Genomic DNA, 17,403 nt, shown 5'->3' with positions numbered 1-17,403 from the left:
TTGAGTTCTGGCCAAGGGCGTAGGAGCCAGTTACCCCCTGTGAAAGCAGGACAGATATCCAGCCCCCTTCAACCCTGCAGAGCTGGGCAGAGCTGTGGGGCGTGTGTGGAGGGAATGGCAAGACACTGAGTGGGCTTGGGACCCTGCGATGGGAGGGAATGGAGGAAGCAGAGGCTTGACGTTCTTGGCTGTGCCTGGGAAAGTGAAACCAGCCTTCTCTGTGGTTTTCTGGCTCCATCTCTGCTCCAGGTTGACATGAGAGCTAGGTGGGAGGTGCATCTGAAGGTCTGTCCAAGAACAAGTTTTGGGGAGAGTGGGTTGGCCTCTCATGGCCCAGGGGCGGGTCAGACCCTCAGGAACTGTAAATCCTGGACTCATTATCCCAAAGCTGCATGGGCCCCATGCTGTGCCAGGTGCTGGGGGTGGAGCCGGAAGCCTGAGCACATCCGGGTCCTGTGGGCTTCCCGGAGAAGACAGGACCGGAGAGAGACCAGATGCAGGCCGTCACGCTCACCTGGACCTCTGCCTGCACATCACACAGGTGCCCGGGCTTCCGGCCCATTCTGAGCCCTGCGTCTCCATCATACCTTTCACCCCCTTCCCCCACAAATAGCTCACTCATACTCCTGAATCTCATATTTCAACGATCGGCCCACCATCCACCAGAGGCTGGGAATCTTGACGTTGTCTTTGGAAGGAAGGGGAAAGAGGGAGAGGGGTTGGAAACGTCGGCTGGGGTGAAATCAGGGAGGTGAACGTGCAAAGATCACATTCAAGGTGTGTGGACCTTAGTGCACTTATGCGTCATCCTGGCTATACCTGGAGACCCCCCTGACCCGCGCCCGTGGAACCCACGGGGTGTATGTGAGGTGTTGGTTTCTGTCTGGCTGTTTGTCCTCTGAGGCCAACACATCCTACTGTGTAACACTGACTTGTTCAGAGCACACTTATTACACCACCACTGTGCACCAGGCCCTGGACATCCAGACGTGTGACACCTGAACTCTGCAGGGGACGCCCCACTGAACCCCAGCAGCGCTATGCAGTCGGGATTGCTGTCTCCATTCTTAAAGCTGGGGAAACAGGCTCAGAGGTTAAGCGTGCCTGGCCCTCAGTTGCACGGCTAGACAGTGCCCGGTGTGATTTGACCATGAAACCTGCTTTTACAGCCTCCTAGCAGCGTCTGTGTCAGGACCAGAGCAGGCAGCCTGAGCAAAGGTTAGCAGCCGTCACGTGCCCTTTACTTAAGAGCGGTGCTGGCTTGGCTTGAAGGCGACTCCGAGAGCTGGCAGGGATGCCGCCTGCCCGAGGGAGGTCCTTCCAGCCTGGAAGGTCCTTCCAGCCTCCCTCGCTGTCAGTGGGCGTCTGGGGCAGTCTGCAGGGACAGCTCGGGCTGGGACAGGTCATTTCCACCCCAGGGGTTTGTGATTAAAAGCAGCTGAGCCTGGAGATGCCCTCTTACCCCCCAGGAGCAGCTCTCTGACTCATCAGCCCTGGGTTTATAGCATCACTGCTGTCCCAGCCTCTCAGTGCCTCTGCAGTGGATGAACTCAGATCAGGGCTGGCATCTCCCCATTTTATGAATGAAGAAACTGAGCCACCCAGACGGTGAAACTTGCCACAGTCAGGCCACAGCTGAGATGTCATGGCATCTTGAACAAAAGCATCTTTTTTTCCCCCTTTTTTGAGTCAGGCCAACCGGATTTAATTCTAGCTGACCCTTTCAAGGTATGTGCCCTTGAACAAGTTACTCAGCTCTTCTGAGCCTCCCTTACCCTCCATCTGTAAATTTAATAAAACAGTAAGAATGACTGATTTTGAGCCCTTACTATGTGCCAGGCACTGTTCTAGGCAGGCCGCCTTTACTTTAATTTAATTAAGTGCGTGCATTTACTCTTTGCAAGAGCCCTGGGTGTGGGTTCTGGTATCACCTTATTGCAGGTGAGTGGTACCCCCAGGTCATGCAGACTTGGCCCCCCCGACTTCCGGGCCCCTCCCCATCTCTCCCGGCTGTAACTCAGACACCAGTGCCGTTCACAGTGGCGCTTACTGCTTAGAAAGCAGAGGCCACACTCTCTGCAAGAATGCAGGTCATAGGCATGGATGGACATGTGGAAGCGACCCTTAGACTCCGGGGTCTGGGAACCCCCTGAGCCACCAGCTCCCCCCTGCACATGTCCCCAGGGGTGGGAGGAAACGTGGTCAGACCTCCAGGCACACTTTCTCCTCTGGGGTCACTGCTGGTGGGGGCTCAGCGGGGTGGTGTTGACTGAGCCTGCAGCCCTACTAGAGCTGGAAGCCAGGCCACCCGGTGGGCTCAGCCCACCTTTGTGCAGAGGGACAGAGAGGGACCTGGGATGGGTAGGACTAGGGCAGCTCCCTGGGTCCAAGACTGAGCCAGGAGGCGGGGCTATGAGTAGCTCAGGCCCAGGACAATGGCTAGTCACTCAGCCCCACCCATCACCGACCGACCATGTCTGGTTCGTTCGTCCCACTGTGACTCAGACTGTCAGCTCCCTGCACCTTCTAGGCCATCAAAGGTTGGGGGACCCGAACCCATCACTTCACTGGCTGTATCGGCACCCAGAACACAGATCTCGGGCTTCAAGGAGCGCTTGGTCTCATGGGACATGGCCTCTGGTTCTACTCTGTTATACTTGTTTAAGAAGAAGAGAGTCAGGGTTCGGAAGCCACTTGCCTGAGGTCCCCTGCAGTGACAGGAAGGTGGCACCAGACCCCGGGCCTTGCCTCTTCCAGCCCTGAGAGCTTCCCGTTCTGCCCACGCCTGATGAGGCTGGTTTAATGGTGCTTCCTGTGAGCCAGGCCCTGTGCTAAGGGCTTCCTGGCCAATATCTCATTTAACTCCTCAACAACAGCATAAGCAGTGGTACCGTTATCTTCATGGTTCAGATGGGGAAACTGAGGCCGGAGGCTGGGACTGGGTATCCCACCCAGGTCTGTCGGAGCGGGAAGGAAGCCCGTGCTCTTACTGTGCCGTTCACGGGCCGAGGTCTCTGCCTCTCCCGTCCCCGGGCCAGAGCTCCCCCCACTGGTCTCTTGTCTCACAGGACACTGGGTACATGGGGGTGCTCTGGGAAAGTGGGAGGTGAATAGGTTGTCTCCAGGGGTCCCAGGTTTGGCTCACCCAGCCCCTCAGTTTACACCTGGGGAAACTGAAGGACAGAGAAAGAGGGGAATCGTTTGTCCAGGGTTGTGAGGTGCGGGCAGCTGAGGGTGATGACATCTGATCCTCTGTCTGGTCGTTTCCCACCCTCCTGAGAACAGGGAGAGACGAGTGACGGGGCAGTAGAGCTGCAAAGATGCAGCAGCCGTGGCAGCCGCGGCCCTGGCTGTTTGCTGGGCTCTGGGGGCTGTGAAGCTTGAGTGGCAGCCCCAGGGGCTGGCTGGTCATTCGGGGCTGGGCTGGGCGGGGCTCCAGGCAGGGAGACTAACGTACTTTCTCTGTCACTGAAATGTCAGCTCTTGGTCCCGCTCCCGCCACCGAAGCAGCCATCCCCTCTGTGGTTTCGTCTTCCTGCAGCAGCCTTTTGATGTCCCTCCTCCCCAAGGTCAAGGCCACAGATTCAACCAGACTCGAGAGCCGGGTTTGCCCTTTCTTGGCTGTTTGACCCAGAGCAAGATGCTTCACCTCCCTTCAGCCTCAGTTTCCTCATCTGTGAAATGGGGAAATTCGCTCCAGCCTTGTGTAGAGAGGACAGTGACAGAGGGGAGCCCTGATGTGATGTTTCCCAATCAGTATTAGTCCAATAACACACCTGCTCTACCAACTGTATCATGAAGTTCTTCCAATTTTTATTTTTGTGTGTGTGGTGAAACACATACAACATAAAATTGACCATCCTAACCATTTTTAAGTGTCCACACTTCAGTGGCATGAAGTACATTCATAATATAGTGCAACCATTACTTCCATCCATCTCAGCACTCTTTTCTAAAAAATTTTTTTAAATTAATTTTTTTATTGAAGTATAGTTGATTTACAAAATTGCATTAATTTCTGCTGCACAGCAAAGAGAATCAGTTACACAAGCTTATACACTCCTTTATTATATTCTTTTCCATTATGGTTTATCCCGGGATATTGAATAGAGTTCCCTGTGCTCTACAGTAGGACCTTGGTGTTTATCCATTCTATATGTAATAGTTTATATTTACTAACCCCAAACTCCCAGTCCATCCCTCCCCCACCCCTTTCCCATTGGCAACCTCCAGAACTCTTTCCATCTTGCAAAACTGTAACTCTGTCCCCATGAAACACTAATTCCCCATTCCCCTCCACCCAGCCTCTGGCAACCACCATTCTACTTTCCGTTTCTAAGAATTTAATTACTCTAAGTAGCTCACGTAAGTGGCATCACACAGTGTTCGTCCTTTTGTGATTGGCTTCTTTCACCTAATGTCATGTGAGAGAAGTTTCATCCAGGCTGTAGCCTGTATCAGAATGTCTTTCCTTTTGAAGGCTGAATAATACTCCTCTCTATGTCTGGACTGAATTTTAATTATCCTTTCATCTACCCATGGACACTTGGGTTGCTTCCACCCTTCTGCTGCTATGAATAGTGCTTCTGTGATCATGCGTGTGCAACACCTGTCCAAGACTCTGCTTTCAGTCCTTTTGGGTACGTACCCAAAGTGGGATTGTTGGGTCCTATGGTTATTGTAGATTGCTAAAATTTTGGTCATTCAAGAAACCTGGAAAACGTAGTTTATCTCTTCTCTGTGAAGATAATTCCTCGCTTCTGTGTCACTCTTGACAGTTTGCCAAGCACTGTTATGCGCTCCCTTCTCCGGGCACAGGTAGTAGCAAGAGCAGGGGACAGGAGTTTGCGGCCTGCGCAGGCGAACTTGAAGGTGGCTAAGGCTGGAGTGGGCGGGCTGCCACGTCCTCAACGTCAGCAGAGTGGCAACCTGAAGACCACAGAGGTTAGCCTCGGCGAGGGGCTGGGGAGGCAGGAGACGGCTCATCAACATCGTGCCCCAGCCTGGGCTGAGCCAGTGAGTCCCAGAGCTGTCCTGGGAGGTGGATGCATTTTCCCAATTGTGCATTCCTTTGTTCCTGGAACAAATGCCTGCTCTGTGTCTGGCATTGTCTTAGGTGCTGGGGATACTGGAGTGAGCCTGACAGGCAGTGAGCCCTCTTTCCAGGGGCTTCAGTTCTAAGCGAATAGCTCAGCACCATTCCCAGTGTGTTGCCGGGTTTTGCTTTCCCACTGCTCACAACGAACTCTGTCTTCATCTGACAGATGGAGAGCCTGAGCGCAGAGAGGTTCAGTCGCTTGCCTGAGGTCACGGGGTGGGAGAGGGGTAGGGCTAGGATTGCACCCAGCCTCCTGACTCCCTAGAAGGGGGAGGCAACACACATGAAGGATTCAGCAAAATGACAACCCCAGCTACTGTAGGGGCTTGGAAGACGATGGTGCAGGTTGATGAGATGGGGCAGGTTAAGGGGTCGGGAAAGGCTTTTGGAGGAGGTGACATTGGACTGAGACCTGAGTGATTTGTGAAGTCATATGACAGGAGAAGATTAGGGACCGATCACCCATGCAGAGGCATTGGCACATGCAGAGGTCCCTCTGGCTTGGATTCTGAGTCCTCCAAGGGCGAAATGTATTCTTCCTGTAAGCTGTTATCTTACAGATGAATCACAATATTTGAGCTGCATCCGCGTGCCGAGTGACACTTTGTCAAGGTTGTTTCCAAAAAGATCTTTGGATAAAATTATATTCATTTAGATTTGGCTACTAGATCTTGTTGACTCATGGTATCTGTGAAGGTTTCCCAGATTTCCAGCAGTCTCTAAAATCGTGGGCGTGGGTCGCTGAAGGATGTCCTTCAGAGGATGCCGTGCACCGTGATGGCTGACGTTCTCTGGGTCACGGGGCCGGGAGCAGAGACTGACAGCACCTTGGTCAGCGGTGGCTGCAGAGCGTACCAGCGCGGAGACTCTCCCACCCACCCTAACCTTGGATTCACACGGGAGCTCCTGCAAAACGACAGTCTCCTGCCTGCCGTGGGCTTCAGCTTCTCTGAGGAGCCAGGCGGGGGCCCAGGCTTTCCCAGGGGCTTTTGTTGAATCTTTTGGGACTTTGTACCCTCATGCCTTCTTGACAGATGAGGAAACTGAGGCTTTCCCATGGCCAGCGACTGTGCAGGGGCCGCATCGAACCCAACTCTGCCCCAGATCAGCTCTCTCAACCACGACATGTACTGCAGTACTAGATTCTAGGTCACCTTTGCAATTTCTGTCAAAAAGGATCTGGCCAGGTAGATAATCTGAACAGTGCTATGGTGGGTTTATGTTCAAGCCCTTGAGGGGGAGCTGCTGTAAGGACCCGAGAGCTGAGATCCTCAACGGCAGCCCACTTTCATCTGTTCATTTAGTTGGTCCTTACGGCTCATGGAATCAGGGCCCTGTCTGGGTAGCGCTTGGGATTTGAGTTTAAGGAGGCTGAGCTGCCTCACTGTGTGTGTCCAAAAGCAGCCAATGTTATTTTTCGAGGAGTATTTGGTACTTCAGCATTTTGACTAAATCGGGCAGACTCGTTTCCTTTCCCAAAGTGGTCGAGAATTTTTTTTTTTTTTTTTTTTTTGCATGAATCAAAATACACACTGTTAGCCCAGAGGTCCTCAGTGAGAAGCAGCTCCAGAGCTGCTGTCTTAGGAGACAGCTTAGCTGCCAGAGCAGATGGCATCTCGGCCTTATCTCTTCTGGCCTGACGTCACCTTAGGATGGGCAGCTCCTGAGACCCTACTTTGTCCCCCCTTGGAGAGGCTCTGGAGCCCTCAGAGCACAGAGCTGGGTGGGCGGCTGGCCTGAGGTGCTGGGGCTGCAGGAAGGAAGTGGTTTGATCTGACTCTGCAGAGAAGGTTCTGGCATCAGACTAGGCAGTTGTGTTTGCAAATCTGATGAGTGGGGAAAGTGAGAGTATTTTGGGTTCTGGTTTATTTTCTTTGGCTAGAATTCTAGAATCCAAGAATATCAGAGCTGGCAGATGCTTTATTATCCAGCCCTACCCCTTCTGCTCCAGGTGGGGAGCCACTTGGTGGAAGGCCACTGAGGGGAGGGAAGAGGTGGGAAGGGAACAAATGGGTATTTGCGTGCCCACCCGTTGTCTCAGGGCTTCCCTGCCAAGGTGGGAAATGATACTCTCCTTAGCAGATAAGAGACCAGTTTGGAGATGTTAAGAAACTCGTCAAAGGGTAGTATTGAGATAGTCCTAAGTTTGGTCCATCTGACTGTTAGATACGTACTAAACCGTGGGAGTCGTAAGAGCTGGTGTATCTTGAGCGTCAGCTGTTTGTCAGAAACTGTGCTGCCCTCTCTTCCTGCATCATCTCATTTAATTCTCAAAACAACCCTTTAAAAGAGGTTTTGTTGCCAACTGCGCTGAAGAGACGGGGGTTTAAGGGACTTGCCCAGTGTCACACGGTGATGAGATAGATGGCAACGCTTGACTCAGTGCGGAGCCAAAGGCCATATAACTGGGGGGGGGGGGGGAGGGCGGTGTGAGGACAGCAGAGTTGAGTCCACTGCTCGTCACTCCCCGCTCAGGGGCTGGGTAACTTCCTTCGGCCCCAAATCTCCTCTCCTGGTGCTATTTCTAATTCCTTCCACCTGGATCTTTAGTTATTTGGATGGTTTGATTTGATTCAGTTTCCATGGGAATCTGTGTTTGTGTGCTCACCAGGGATCTCCGGGCAATGAGCTGATGTTACCCACAGGGCCTCTGGGTGGAGGGGACAGAGGGGGCCGGCGCAGGAGGGGCAGTGGGCCGGAGGGTCTCCTGGGGTCTGGCTCCTGCTCTGGAGCTCCCAGTCTGGTGGAGCTGGGCCGGGGGGACGTCTGATCCCCATTGTGTGGGTGCTGACTTTTTTTTCCCGTCTCTTGGAAGCAGATCAGCTCACAGGGAAAATGGAAATGGTGACCTTTTGCGCATTTCTTTCTTGGCACACGATTGCTTCTTGTCTTCCTGCCCCCTGACTGAGGTGGGAAGACCTCGGAGGCTTGGGAATCCTCAACCCACCGTTTCCCATCCCCGCCTGCCCCCAGCCTCACTTCTGGGAAAGCCGTTGGGACTTAGAGCAAACTCCGAGCGACAGATGGCAGCGGCACGCATCTGGGTCAGTGCCAAGGGAGGCTTTGCCTCTTCTGCCCTCCTCTGTGGGCTTCCTGGGAATGCCCTCCTGGTGGAGGGGACAGAGCACCTCGCCCGACAGCGTCCCCGTGATGGGGCTCCGATGGGCTTCCCAGGTCGGTCCAGCCCAGGCCACCAGGCTGACCTAGTGTAGACGCACATCTCCTGGTGTTGCAAAATAGATACAGTGGACAGAAGCGGGTTCAGGTCAGCTTTCCCTCTGCTAGCCCTGCGTTCTTGGGTAGTCACCTGACTTCCTGGGGGCTTGGTCTTCTACCCTGTAAAAATGGGGGTAGTAGCACTGTCCCCAGGGTGTCACGATTGTGACGTAAACACAGCATCAGACTCAGCACACAGGGGTCCTTTGCCTCCCTCTGCTCCGTGGATGGCCCTGCTTCCACTCTTCCGCTTTTCCCTAATCCAGGAGAGACTTTCCTCCTGATTCTTTCTTGCTTGGAGAATCGCCGTCGTCACGTGGGTTCCAGCTTCCCGCTGTATTCCCAGGCTGGTACCCTTTCCCCCGCTACAGATCATTTCCTGACTATAACTCTTCTGTTTCTCCATGTGATGGCAGCATTAAAGAAAGCTGAGAAACGGAGGGAGCTTGGCCCCTTTGAGACCTTCTTCTCTCCTAGGTGTCCCAGTGGGCCAGGTATCAGGACTCAGAGGCCCGAGGGCCTGTCCGGAATCTTAACTCTGTTACCTGCAGCTGTGTAGCTTTGGGGGCTAGGCTTCAGCCCCGGAGGCTGGCTTTTGCCATCTGTGAAATGTCTGTCCTGAGAGCACCGGGGCCAGACCTGGCTTTATGGTGTTTGTCTGGTAAGGGGACGGCTGCCCTTCTGTGCAAATACGATTGTGCGCCTGCCACACACGTACCGTCCCCTGTCAGTCTTCGTAATCCATGTGCTCCTTACTGAATGGTCAGGACGAGACCAGTGGCTCAGCCAGGCCTCCCCTCCCCCACTGCGGGCACAGGAGATGGACCAGGAAGATGGGGGAGGGGTTATTGCACATAAAGCTGGTGGTGGGGCAAGCCCCTGGCCTTTTCTCTGGAGCCTCTGTTCTCATGCTTTGCCTTGCTTGCCTCAGCAAGCCTTGCCTTAATGCTACGTCTGATGAGCCTAACTCAGCTTTCTTTGCCTGCTGTTGCAAAGGGAGTCCTCTGCCCTCAGGCTGTGGCTTGACCAAGGCTTGCTAGACCGAGGGGAGGGGCGGCCCAGCGCGCCAGCTGACTTAGAGCCTGGGTAAGTGTGTCATCCTCTTAGAGTCCAAAGCGTTCAGCGTCTCCCTAGGGCCTGCTGGGCAGGCGGATTATGGAGGGAGGTGTAGCAGCTGGTCTCAGAGCTCTCCTAGATCATCCAACCAGTTGCCTTAAACCCTGGGGACTAGTCCCTGTGGCTTCACAGTAATCGTCTCTGGGGTCGGCATCTGTAACAGCCAGCATGGAGGGAAACGCTGCAATTTCCAAAACACTTTCCGGTCCCTACTAAAAGTCTTGGGAGCATCTCCACAAGCAAAAGGCTTTGTTACTGACCTCAGTTTACAGCTGAGGGGAGGAATTCTCAGAGAAGTCCGGTAACTTGGCCAAGGTCCCATGGTGGGTGTATCGTTAGAATTAATATCACCCAACAAACAGTGCCCTAAACAAGGAAATGGTTGATACTTTCGCTGACCCAGAAGGCCTGGTACAGCAGGCTGTGAATATCACCCAGTCTCAGACTCCTTTCAGCTTCCTGCTCTGCCACCCTGGGCGTGTAGCTTTTGTCCTCATGCTCATAAGATGGCTGCTGAATCCCTGGGCATCTCATCCATGTTCCAGGTAGTAAGCAGTTGGAAGGGTGAAAAAGAAAAATTAAAAGGCCAAGTTTGAGTCTTTAAAAGAATTCTCCTCAGAGCTGCAGCAAATTCTGCTGACATCTCATTGGCCCGAACTGAATCTTCTGACCATCCTTGGCTACAAGGGAGATGTGGAAGGAGAGAATTTCATCAGGCACATTGCTGGGAATTTTGTCGTAAAGAAGAGGACAACGAATGTCTGGGAGGCCCAGCGACATAGTCTGCCATAGCTCATGAAGCTCCCAAGCCAGAATTGGCAGCCGAAGAGCTGAAATCTTTGAGGACCACTTGGTGGTAGGTTCTGTTTTCACCACCTGCCACCTTACAGGCAGTGTAGACAGTAGGCATCGGTGCTGTTTCACAGCTTACCAGCTTGCAGGTGGTGTAGACTGTGTAAATCTCTAAGCACCTTCTCCAGGGCAGAGCAAGCCTTTCTCCCTGAGAATCTGCAGTCAGGCTGGGGAGACGGCTAAGAACCAGATACATGCCATTGTGGTAAATGCTACAAGGAAGAGGACAAGAGCCATGTGTCCTGTGTACAGTGGGTGGCAGGAGGGGCCACCCCGAGGAAGTGACGTTTGTGCCGAGGCTGTTCCAAGTCAGACACGCCTACTGTACATGCCTGCAGTTTGGGGGCAGATGTGTATTTGGGGAGTGTGGGAGGAGCAGGTGTTATTTCTCTGTTCTATGTACCAGCGTATCCCAGCACCTGCCCCGTGGATTACTGGGTTTTGGAGATGCTGGGGAGATAAAAAACAATCTACAGCACGTCAATGGGGACCTGACTTCCTGCGTCCCTCTTTAGAGAGTCACTGTGCACGTTGCATGTTAAAAGTTTTCTTTCTTCACGGGGCACCTGGCACAGAGTGTTAAAATGGAGACAGCAAAGAGCACAGGCTTTGGACTTGGACGGCCTCGGGTTCAGATCCTGCCGCACTGCTCCAGCTGTGTGACCTTGAGTAAATTCCCCTCAGTTTCCTCATCTGAAGTGCGGACAGGTGTTACCCAGCGGGGTTGTTGTGTGGGTTCAACGGGAGGGTGGATGTAAAATCCTCAGAGCAGGGCCAGATACAATGCTAATTGCCGTCATACTGCCCTCCCCTCTGCCCCTGAGAGAGTGGCTTTCTAGACTCTTCCAGAGGAGGTGAGAGGAAAATCCAGGCCGCCTGGCCTTCTCTTTCTTGCATGCCCCTGGCTGGATCAGACCCCTGTGAGCCCGGACTTCTGAGATCTGGCCCTGAACTTGGAAGAGCTGAGGATGGCGGTCTGGGTGGTGGACGGGTTCTGTGAGTGTTTCCAGCCACTGTTCTAGCCAGACGGGGACCCCTGAGGAGCCCTGAGACAGGCTTTCCCCTATCAGCACAGGGAGTGGATCACGCAGTTCTGGGTCCCTCGGTGCCCTCTCTTTGGGAGAACGTGGGGGACACGGGTGGGTTCCTCCCTCCAGGACACTGGGTGATTCATCCCCACGGAGACAGAAGGGCAGAATGTTCCTTTGGGACTGCAGAGGACAAAGGGACGTGTCTGTGAGAGTTTTAATTCCTCCATCCAGTCTCAGACCCAGCCTTCTTGGTTTGGGCCAGTGGAGAGAGAGGCCCAGGGCCAGCTGAGGACCTTGTGCGTGTGCGCGGGTGACTTAAGGAGTGGGTCTCAGGCATGGGGAAGGTCACACTTGCCTTCCCTCCTCTTCCCCGTGTGGGCAGGTGGACACAGAACTCAGAGGAGGGCTGATGGGGGCCAACACCCGCATGAGGGCCCAGCAGACGTGGGTTGTAATCCTGGTTCACACTACAAGCTGTGTGCTCTTGGCCGGGGGCTGGGTCACCTCGATTTCTTCATCTGGAAAATGGGTTCGCTCAGCTCACCTGACTCTTGGTGGGCACTTAGCGAATATTATCCCTGTATCTCGGCGACCTTGCCACACCTGTACACCTATACCAGGCCACTTCCAGCTTCTGAGACTGGGTTTTTTATCCTTCCAGATAAGGATAACCACAGCTGATGCCTCTTCTGAGGCCCAGGCTGAAGTCTGCAGTGGTGTGAGGCCGCGGCCACGGTCACAGCGCTTCTGTGGTGCCTCGTGGGGGTGAAGCGTTAGTGCTCCGTGGGGCTTGTGCCAATCCTGGGAGACTTCACACCAGTCCTGGGAATTCTGTGGGGAGAGAGCTTGCCGACACCCTCACAGCCAATTAGGGGACAGAGTGGAGACTGAACCCAAAATAGATTAATGGACTCCCTAGAGAAGCTATGTTTACCATGATCATGCGAGTGTCAGGTCTTTATCCAGCAGATCCTGAGCTGTGCCAGGGCCCGAGGATGTCATAGTAAACAGGACAGAGGCAGCCTCTTCCTTCTTGGACACATTTAGCTCTGGTCCCACGGCTTTATCATTTTAAGGCCTTCAAAGAGATCAATCAGCATCTCTTACCCACTCCCACCCCTGGGGGCTGCTAGACACATCTTGGGTGCCAGCCAGGGCCGGATGCCCACACTTGCCACCAAGGTGGGGCTCAGCCGCATCATTAACCCCTGCCCCCGTGTCCCGAGCAGCCCCATCTCGCCGGTGACTGTATCCCTCACCAGGCTTATCTCTTCTGCTGAGGAACCCGGGGTGGTCAGCTCCCTCCCATCTTACAGATGGGGCTCCGGGGGCTCAGAGGGCTTGGGGAAGGCAGAGCCTGGATTTGAACCCTGATGCCCCAGGCTGGTGGGGACATTGCCCAGCCTGGCCTATTTTTAGAGGGCGCCTTGTGGGTCAGCTGAGGAGACAATAGAGAATGCGGTCCCCACAGTGAACCATTGTTCCCACGGTGGCTTCAGGGCCAGGGCTCCGCCCAGCAGATGATCTGTGGTCCCCCCTGGGGGCTGGACCATTGCCCCACCGTTTGCGGATTTTTCCAGCGTTTGTATAGGCAGGAGTGAGCAGGCACTCGGAGGAAGAGAGAGAGGGCTGGGGAGATGGGGGCCTCTGTGCTTTGGTTGGGGGGATAAGGCAGGTAGCCCAGGAGGACCCCTGTGCTGGGGATGGGCCTGGGCACTGAGCACTCACCCTTCCCCCTGAGGTTCCATTGTTCTTCCCATTTCGCAGAAGCACGACGGCCGCCTGGGAGATGCTTCAGGGGTCTTCAGAGCGGGTGCCTGGAAGCCCCAGCATCTCTCAGCCTGGGATGGAGAAGGGAGAGGGGTTTTGTTCAAAGCTCAGATACTGAGTTTTCCTGCTCTCAAGGCGGAACCTGAGAATTGGGGTGTATTTATTTTTGAGCCGAGTTCTTCAGATTGGCAACCATTGACCTCGACGGATGGCGGGGTGCTTCCTTGGTCCCCCTTTCCCCTTTTGTCTCTGCTTCTCAGAGTGGCTTCTCTGGCCAGAGAGAGCTGCCACCCGAAGCCCAGTGCTCCCACGACCAAACTAGGAACTTTCCCCCAACCGCAGTGAGACGCGCGCTGGGTGTCTGCAGGCTGTAATTCCAGCCACACCGTGACTGCGGGTCCCACATGACAGGCCCGTCTGTCTGTCTCTCCCCAGGAGCAGGACATCGAGACTTTGCATGGCTCCATTCACGTCACACTGTGTGGGACCCCCAAGGGGAACCGACCCGTCATCCTCACCTACCACGACATTGGCATGAACCGTAAGTTCCAAGGAGCCGCGTGTCCTGGGCGAGCGGGTGTCTGCCAGGGTTGGAGGAGAGGACAGCTAGGAAGGGCGGCTGGCAGGGAGTCTGCCTCATCCTCTTTTGCCGGGACTTCCTGGAGCTGTTCTGGGGAGAACTCTTGCCACAGACTGGACGAGCCCGGAATGCACTGCCTGGGCGCTGGGAGATGCTGGGGACTCAGGAGTCCTCCACCATCAGTCTGTGTGACAGTGACTGCCTTTAATGAAGGTCTACGGTGGTTTTTAGTGTTTTCACAGGATTGTGCAACCTTCAGCACGATCCATTTTAGAACATTTTTATTATTCTGAAAAGAAGTTCTGTCCTCTTATCTATCGCCCCCCAGTCTCCCATACCCCCCAGCCCCGGGCCACCACTAGTCTACTTTCTGTCTCTAAGATCTGCCCATTCTGGGCATATTTTATCAATGGAATCACACAATGGGTGGCCTTTCGTGACTGGCGTCTTTCGTAATGTTTGCAAGGTACGTCCGCACTGTGCCACGTATCGGTACTTTATCCTCTTTTGCTGAATGATATTCCATTGTACGGATACACCGCGTTCTGTGTGTCTGTCCTCGTTTAATGGGCATTTGGATTTCCCACCTCTCGACTCTTCTGAATACCGCTGCTATGGATGTTTAGATCGCGAATTCTTAAGATGACCAGGAAGTGTTCCCAAATGTGGGTTTTTCACAGATGGGACTGGAACAAGATCCACTTAGTATTACAGTTACACAGAACAGAAACGCTTCTGTGATGATTCAGAGGCGCTTGTGGCCCTTCCTGGTCCAGTGCGTATTGCGAGCTGGATGCTTGCTTGACTTTTGATTAACAGATGGACTGAATGACATTGTTTTTCCAACAGCTTATTAATACCTCGAGGCTACGAAGGATGTCAGTCACTGAAAACCATTTTTCTCCTTCACTCTCACTTCTCTTTTCTCTCTCTTTCCCCCCCATATGCCCCCTTGTAACCATCATGTACCAAATCCGATGCTGGGTACTTTGATATATACCACCTTATTCCACCGACTCTGATGAGGATACGGAATTGCTCGGCGGTGTTACTCCTCCATTGTTAGAGTACAGTGAGCGCTGTAACAACGGACCCAAGGCCTCTGTGGCTTAACATGATATATGTTTAGTTCTCACTCATGTCACAACTCAGTGGACATTCTGTGGGACACCTTCCATGTGGTGATTCAGGGACCCAGGCTCTTTCTAGCTGTGACTCCACCGTCCCCCGGAGCCTCTGAGGCTTCTGTTGGCTCCTCCACACCTGGCAGTCACGAAAGAAAAGAGGAGGGAAACCTAGAGGATTGGGTGGCAGGTGTTATGAGGAAATGGGGAGCCTCACATGCTGTTGGCTAGAATCTGATCACACGACTGCCTCTGATTGCAAGGGAGGCTGGGAAATGTAGTCCAGAAGTGTGTCCTGGAAGAAAAGGGAAGTGTTTCGGTGAGCAGCTGGCCATCTTTGCCTCAGCGATTAGGAGGCTCGTCCAAGCCCACGTAAGAGTGGTCCTCCTTGTTTGAAAATCCTGTGTGCCCTGGCCAGTATCCCTGAGGTGAGGGTTTAGGACACCTAGAGAGAAAGAGAGTGTCAGTGGGGCAACCCCACCTCATACGAGGACCGTCACGGCCAGGACTGTTGGGGGAAGAAGCAGGAGCTGGAATGGGATCCCCTCCCAGCGCTGCCTGGAAGTTTATGTCATCCACCAGCATAGGCAGGAGAGTTTACTGACCGTCTCCACTTCCACACCCACTCCCTTGCCTCATGACTTATTCTTGCCTTTTATCACCAGAGGAAAGTGGGAAAGAAAATGTAGCCATTCTTTCTTGAAAGTTCCTTCCCCCTGCTGTGTAGGCATGAAACCAACAGAATGAATACAGACTTTATTCTCTCCTAACTTCTTCCTCTTCTCTCTCCCGTGCCTGTTCTCCAGACAAAACCTGCTATAACCCCCTCTTCAACTCCGAGGACATGCAGGAGATCACCCAGCACTTTGCTGTCTGCCACGTGGACGCCCCCGGCCAGCAGGACGGTGCGGCATCCTTCCCCACGGGGTAAGAGGAGGGAGCCTCGGGCCCCAGGACAGGGAAAGGAAAGCCCTGCAGGGTGGGAACAGGTGGTGGGAGGAGGCGTTAGTCAGGCTTTTAAGGTTTCTTTTTTAATTGTAATAAAATATATATAAGCTAAATTTTACTGTTTTTAACCATTTGTAAGTGTATGGTTCACTGACATTAAATACATTCACATTGTGTTGCAGTCATCACCACCATTATCTCCAGGACCTTTTAATTAGCCTAAACGGAACCCCCATAACCATCAATCAATAGCTCCCCGACCTTCACCCCTCTAGACACCCTGTCCCCACCCCACCACAGCAGCCCAGCTAGTCGGGCTTTTTACTAGGGGTACATGGCCCGGACAGGACTAAAGTGGAAGAGGGTCTTGACAAGAAGAAATAGTTAGGAGAAAGATCTAGAAGGTTGGGAAGAAAAATAGAGACCATAGTTGGAAATGATATTGATGAAGTACGTCCTGTGGGCCAGACTTAATCATCTTTATTTACAAATGTCATTTGTATTTAATCCTTACATGGCTGGTGCTGGTAGCTCCATTCTCTAGATGGAAAAACTGAGGCATGGAGGGGTTAACTGCTTTGCTCAAGCTCGCGCAGCTGGTTTCATTGCGGGGGCGGGTGTCGGGTTTGAGCCCAGTCTGCTGGCTCTAAGACTCCAACTCTCTTTGGAACATCAGGCTGCCTTGGTCCCGGGTGTCTACACTGCCTGCTCCTCCCCAGTGCGTGGCTGATGTGGACTTTCAGCTCTCGTTGTGAGGCTGGGGGCAAGCTTACCGAGGGCTCTGGACAGTCAGGGTCACATGGGGGTGGCAGACCTCTCGGAGGCCCCTCACCGTGCTGTGATTCAATCAAGGTGGGACCAGGTTCTTGGGTTTAGAGTCTGTCAAAGAGGCCTTCTCGGTATCACAAAGAGGTCTTTTTTGTTAGTGTTCTGAATCATCCTTAATCATTAATCTTTATCAGAGAGGAAGGGAAGGGATGCCCAGACGTAGGTTAAAAGAGTTCAAAGCTTCTTAATACAGCAGCAGGTTAAGCGTCTGTCAGTATATCCATCTTTGTTTGGACAAATGTTTGAAAGACTTGGGGTGACCCAGTGACTCTCAGCTCCCCACGGGGAGATTTTAAAACTATTCTGAAACCTGGGCTCTGCTCGCAGGAATTTTCATTCACTTGACCCGGAGGCCAAGGCGCAGGGTATTTGTTCCCCTAAGTTACCAGGCGATTCCAGCGTGTGGCTGGTGGGACCCACTGTCTGAGCGGGGCCCGGCGTGGTCAGGGGTCTCCTAGGCCCTCCGGGGTGCACGCCCCCATCCTGAGGCTGAGACGGCAAAGCAGGGATAGGGGCCCCTGGCCGGGTCACTCCCGGCTCTGGAGTCAGCTTTCTGCACATGGGGCCTCGTGAGTAGAACCCTGTTGCCTGCTGGCTGTGTACCCACCCCCCAAGAGCAGTGAGGAAAGAAGCTGTGGAGTTAGGTGTCTCCCCAACTCTCACCGTTTGGGGGCTGCTGGCTCCAAACCGAGCCGTGGCCATTTCAGAAAGACAACGGCTTCGTCGATGTGTAGCCCCGCCAACCGGGGCCTTCCTGGCTCTCTCCCTTTTGCACATGCTGGTCCCCCAGCCTAGAACGTTCCCTACACTCTTCAGCCCTCAAGCTCCCCCCAGCCCACG

At 53.7% G+C, this 17,403-nt stretch overlaps 1 protein-coding gene across 1 annotated transcript in view; it reads left to right on the top strand.

Moving 5' to 3' along the window:
• Positions 1-17,403, top strand: part of NDRG1 (N-myc downstream regulated 1) — a 54,300-nt gene that overhangs the window by 15,736 nt on the left and 21,161 nt on the right. Inside the window, exons 4-5 of the mRNA XM_082858613.1 lie at positions 13,519-13,624; positions 15,594-15,714. Of these exons, the coding sequence (XP_082714739.1) occupies positions 13,519-13,624; positions 15,594-15,714 (227 nt within the window). The remainder of the gene's footprint in view (positions 1-13,518; positions 13,625-15,593; positions 15,715-17,403) is intronic.

Source organism: Leucopleurus acutus (assembly GCF_964270905.1).
Source record: "Leucopleurus acutus genome assembly, chromosome: 17".
In the NCBI taxonomy this organism is placed as follows: Eukaryota; Metazoa; Chordata; class Mammalia; order Artiodactyla; family Delphinidae; genus Leucopleurus; species Leucopleurus acutus.
The sequence above is the reverse complement of the archived record's forward strand: the minus strand, read 5'-3'. Positions and strand labels throughout refer to the sequence as shown.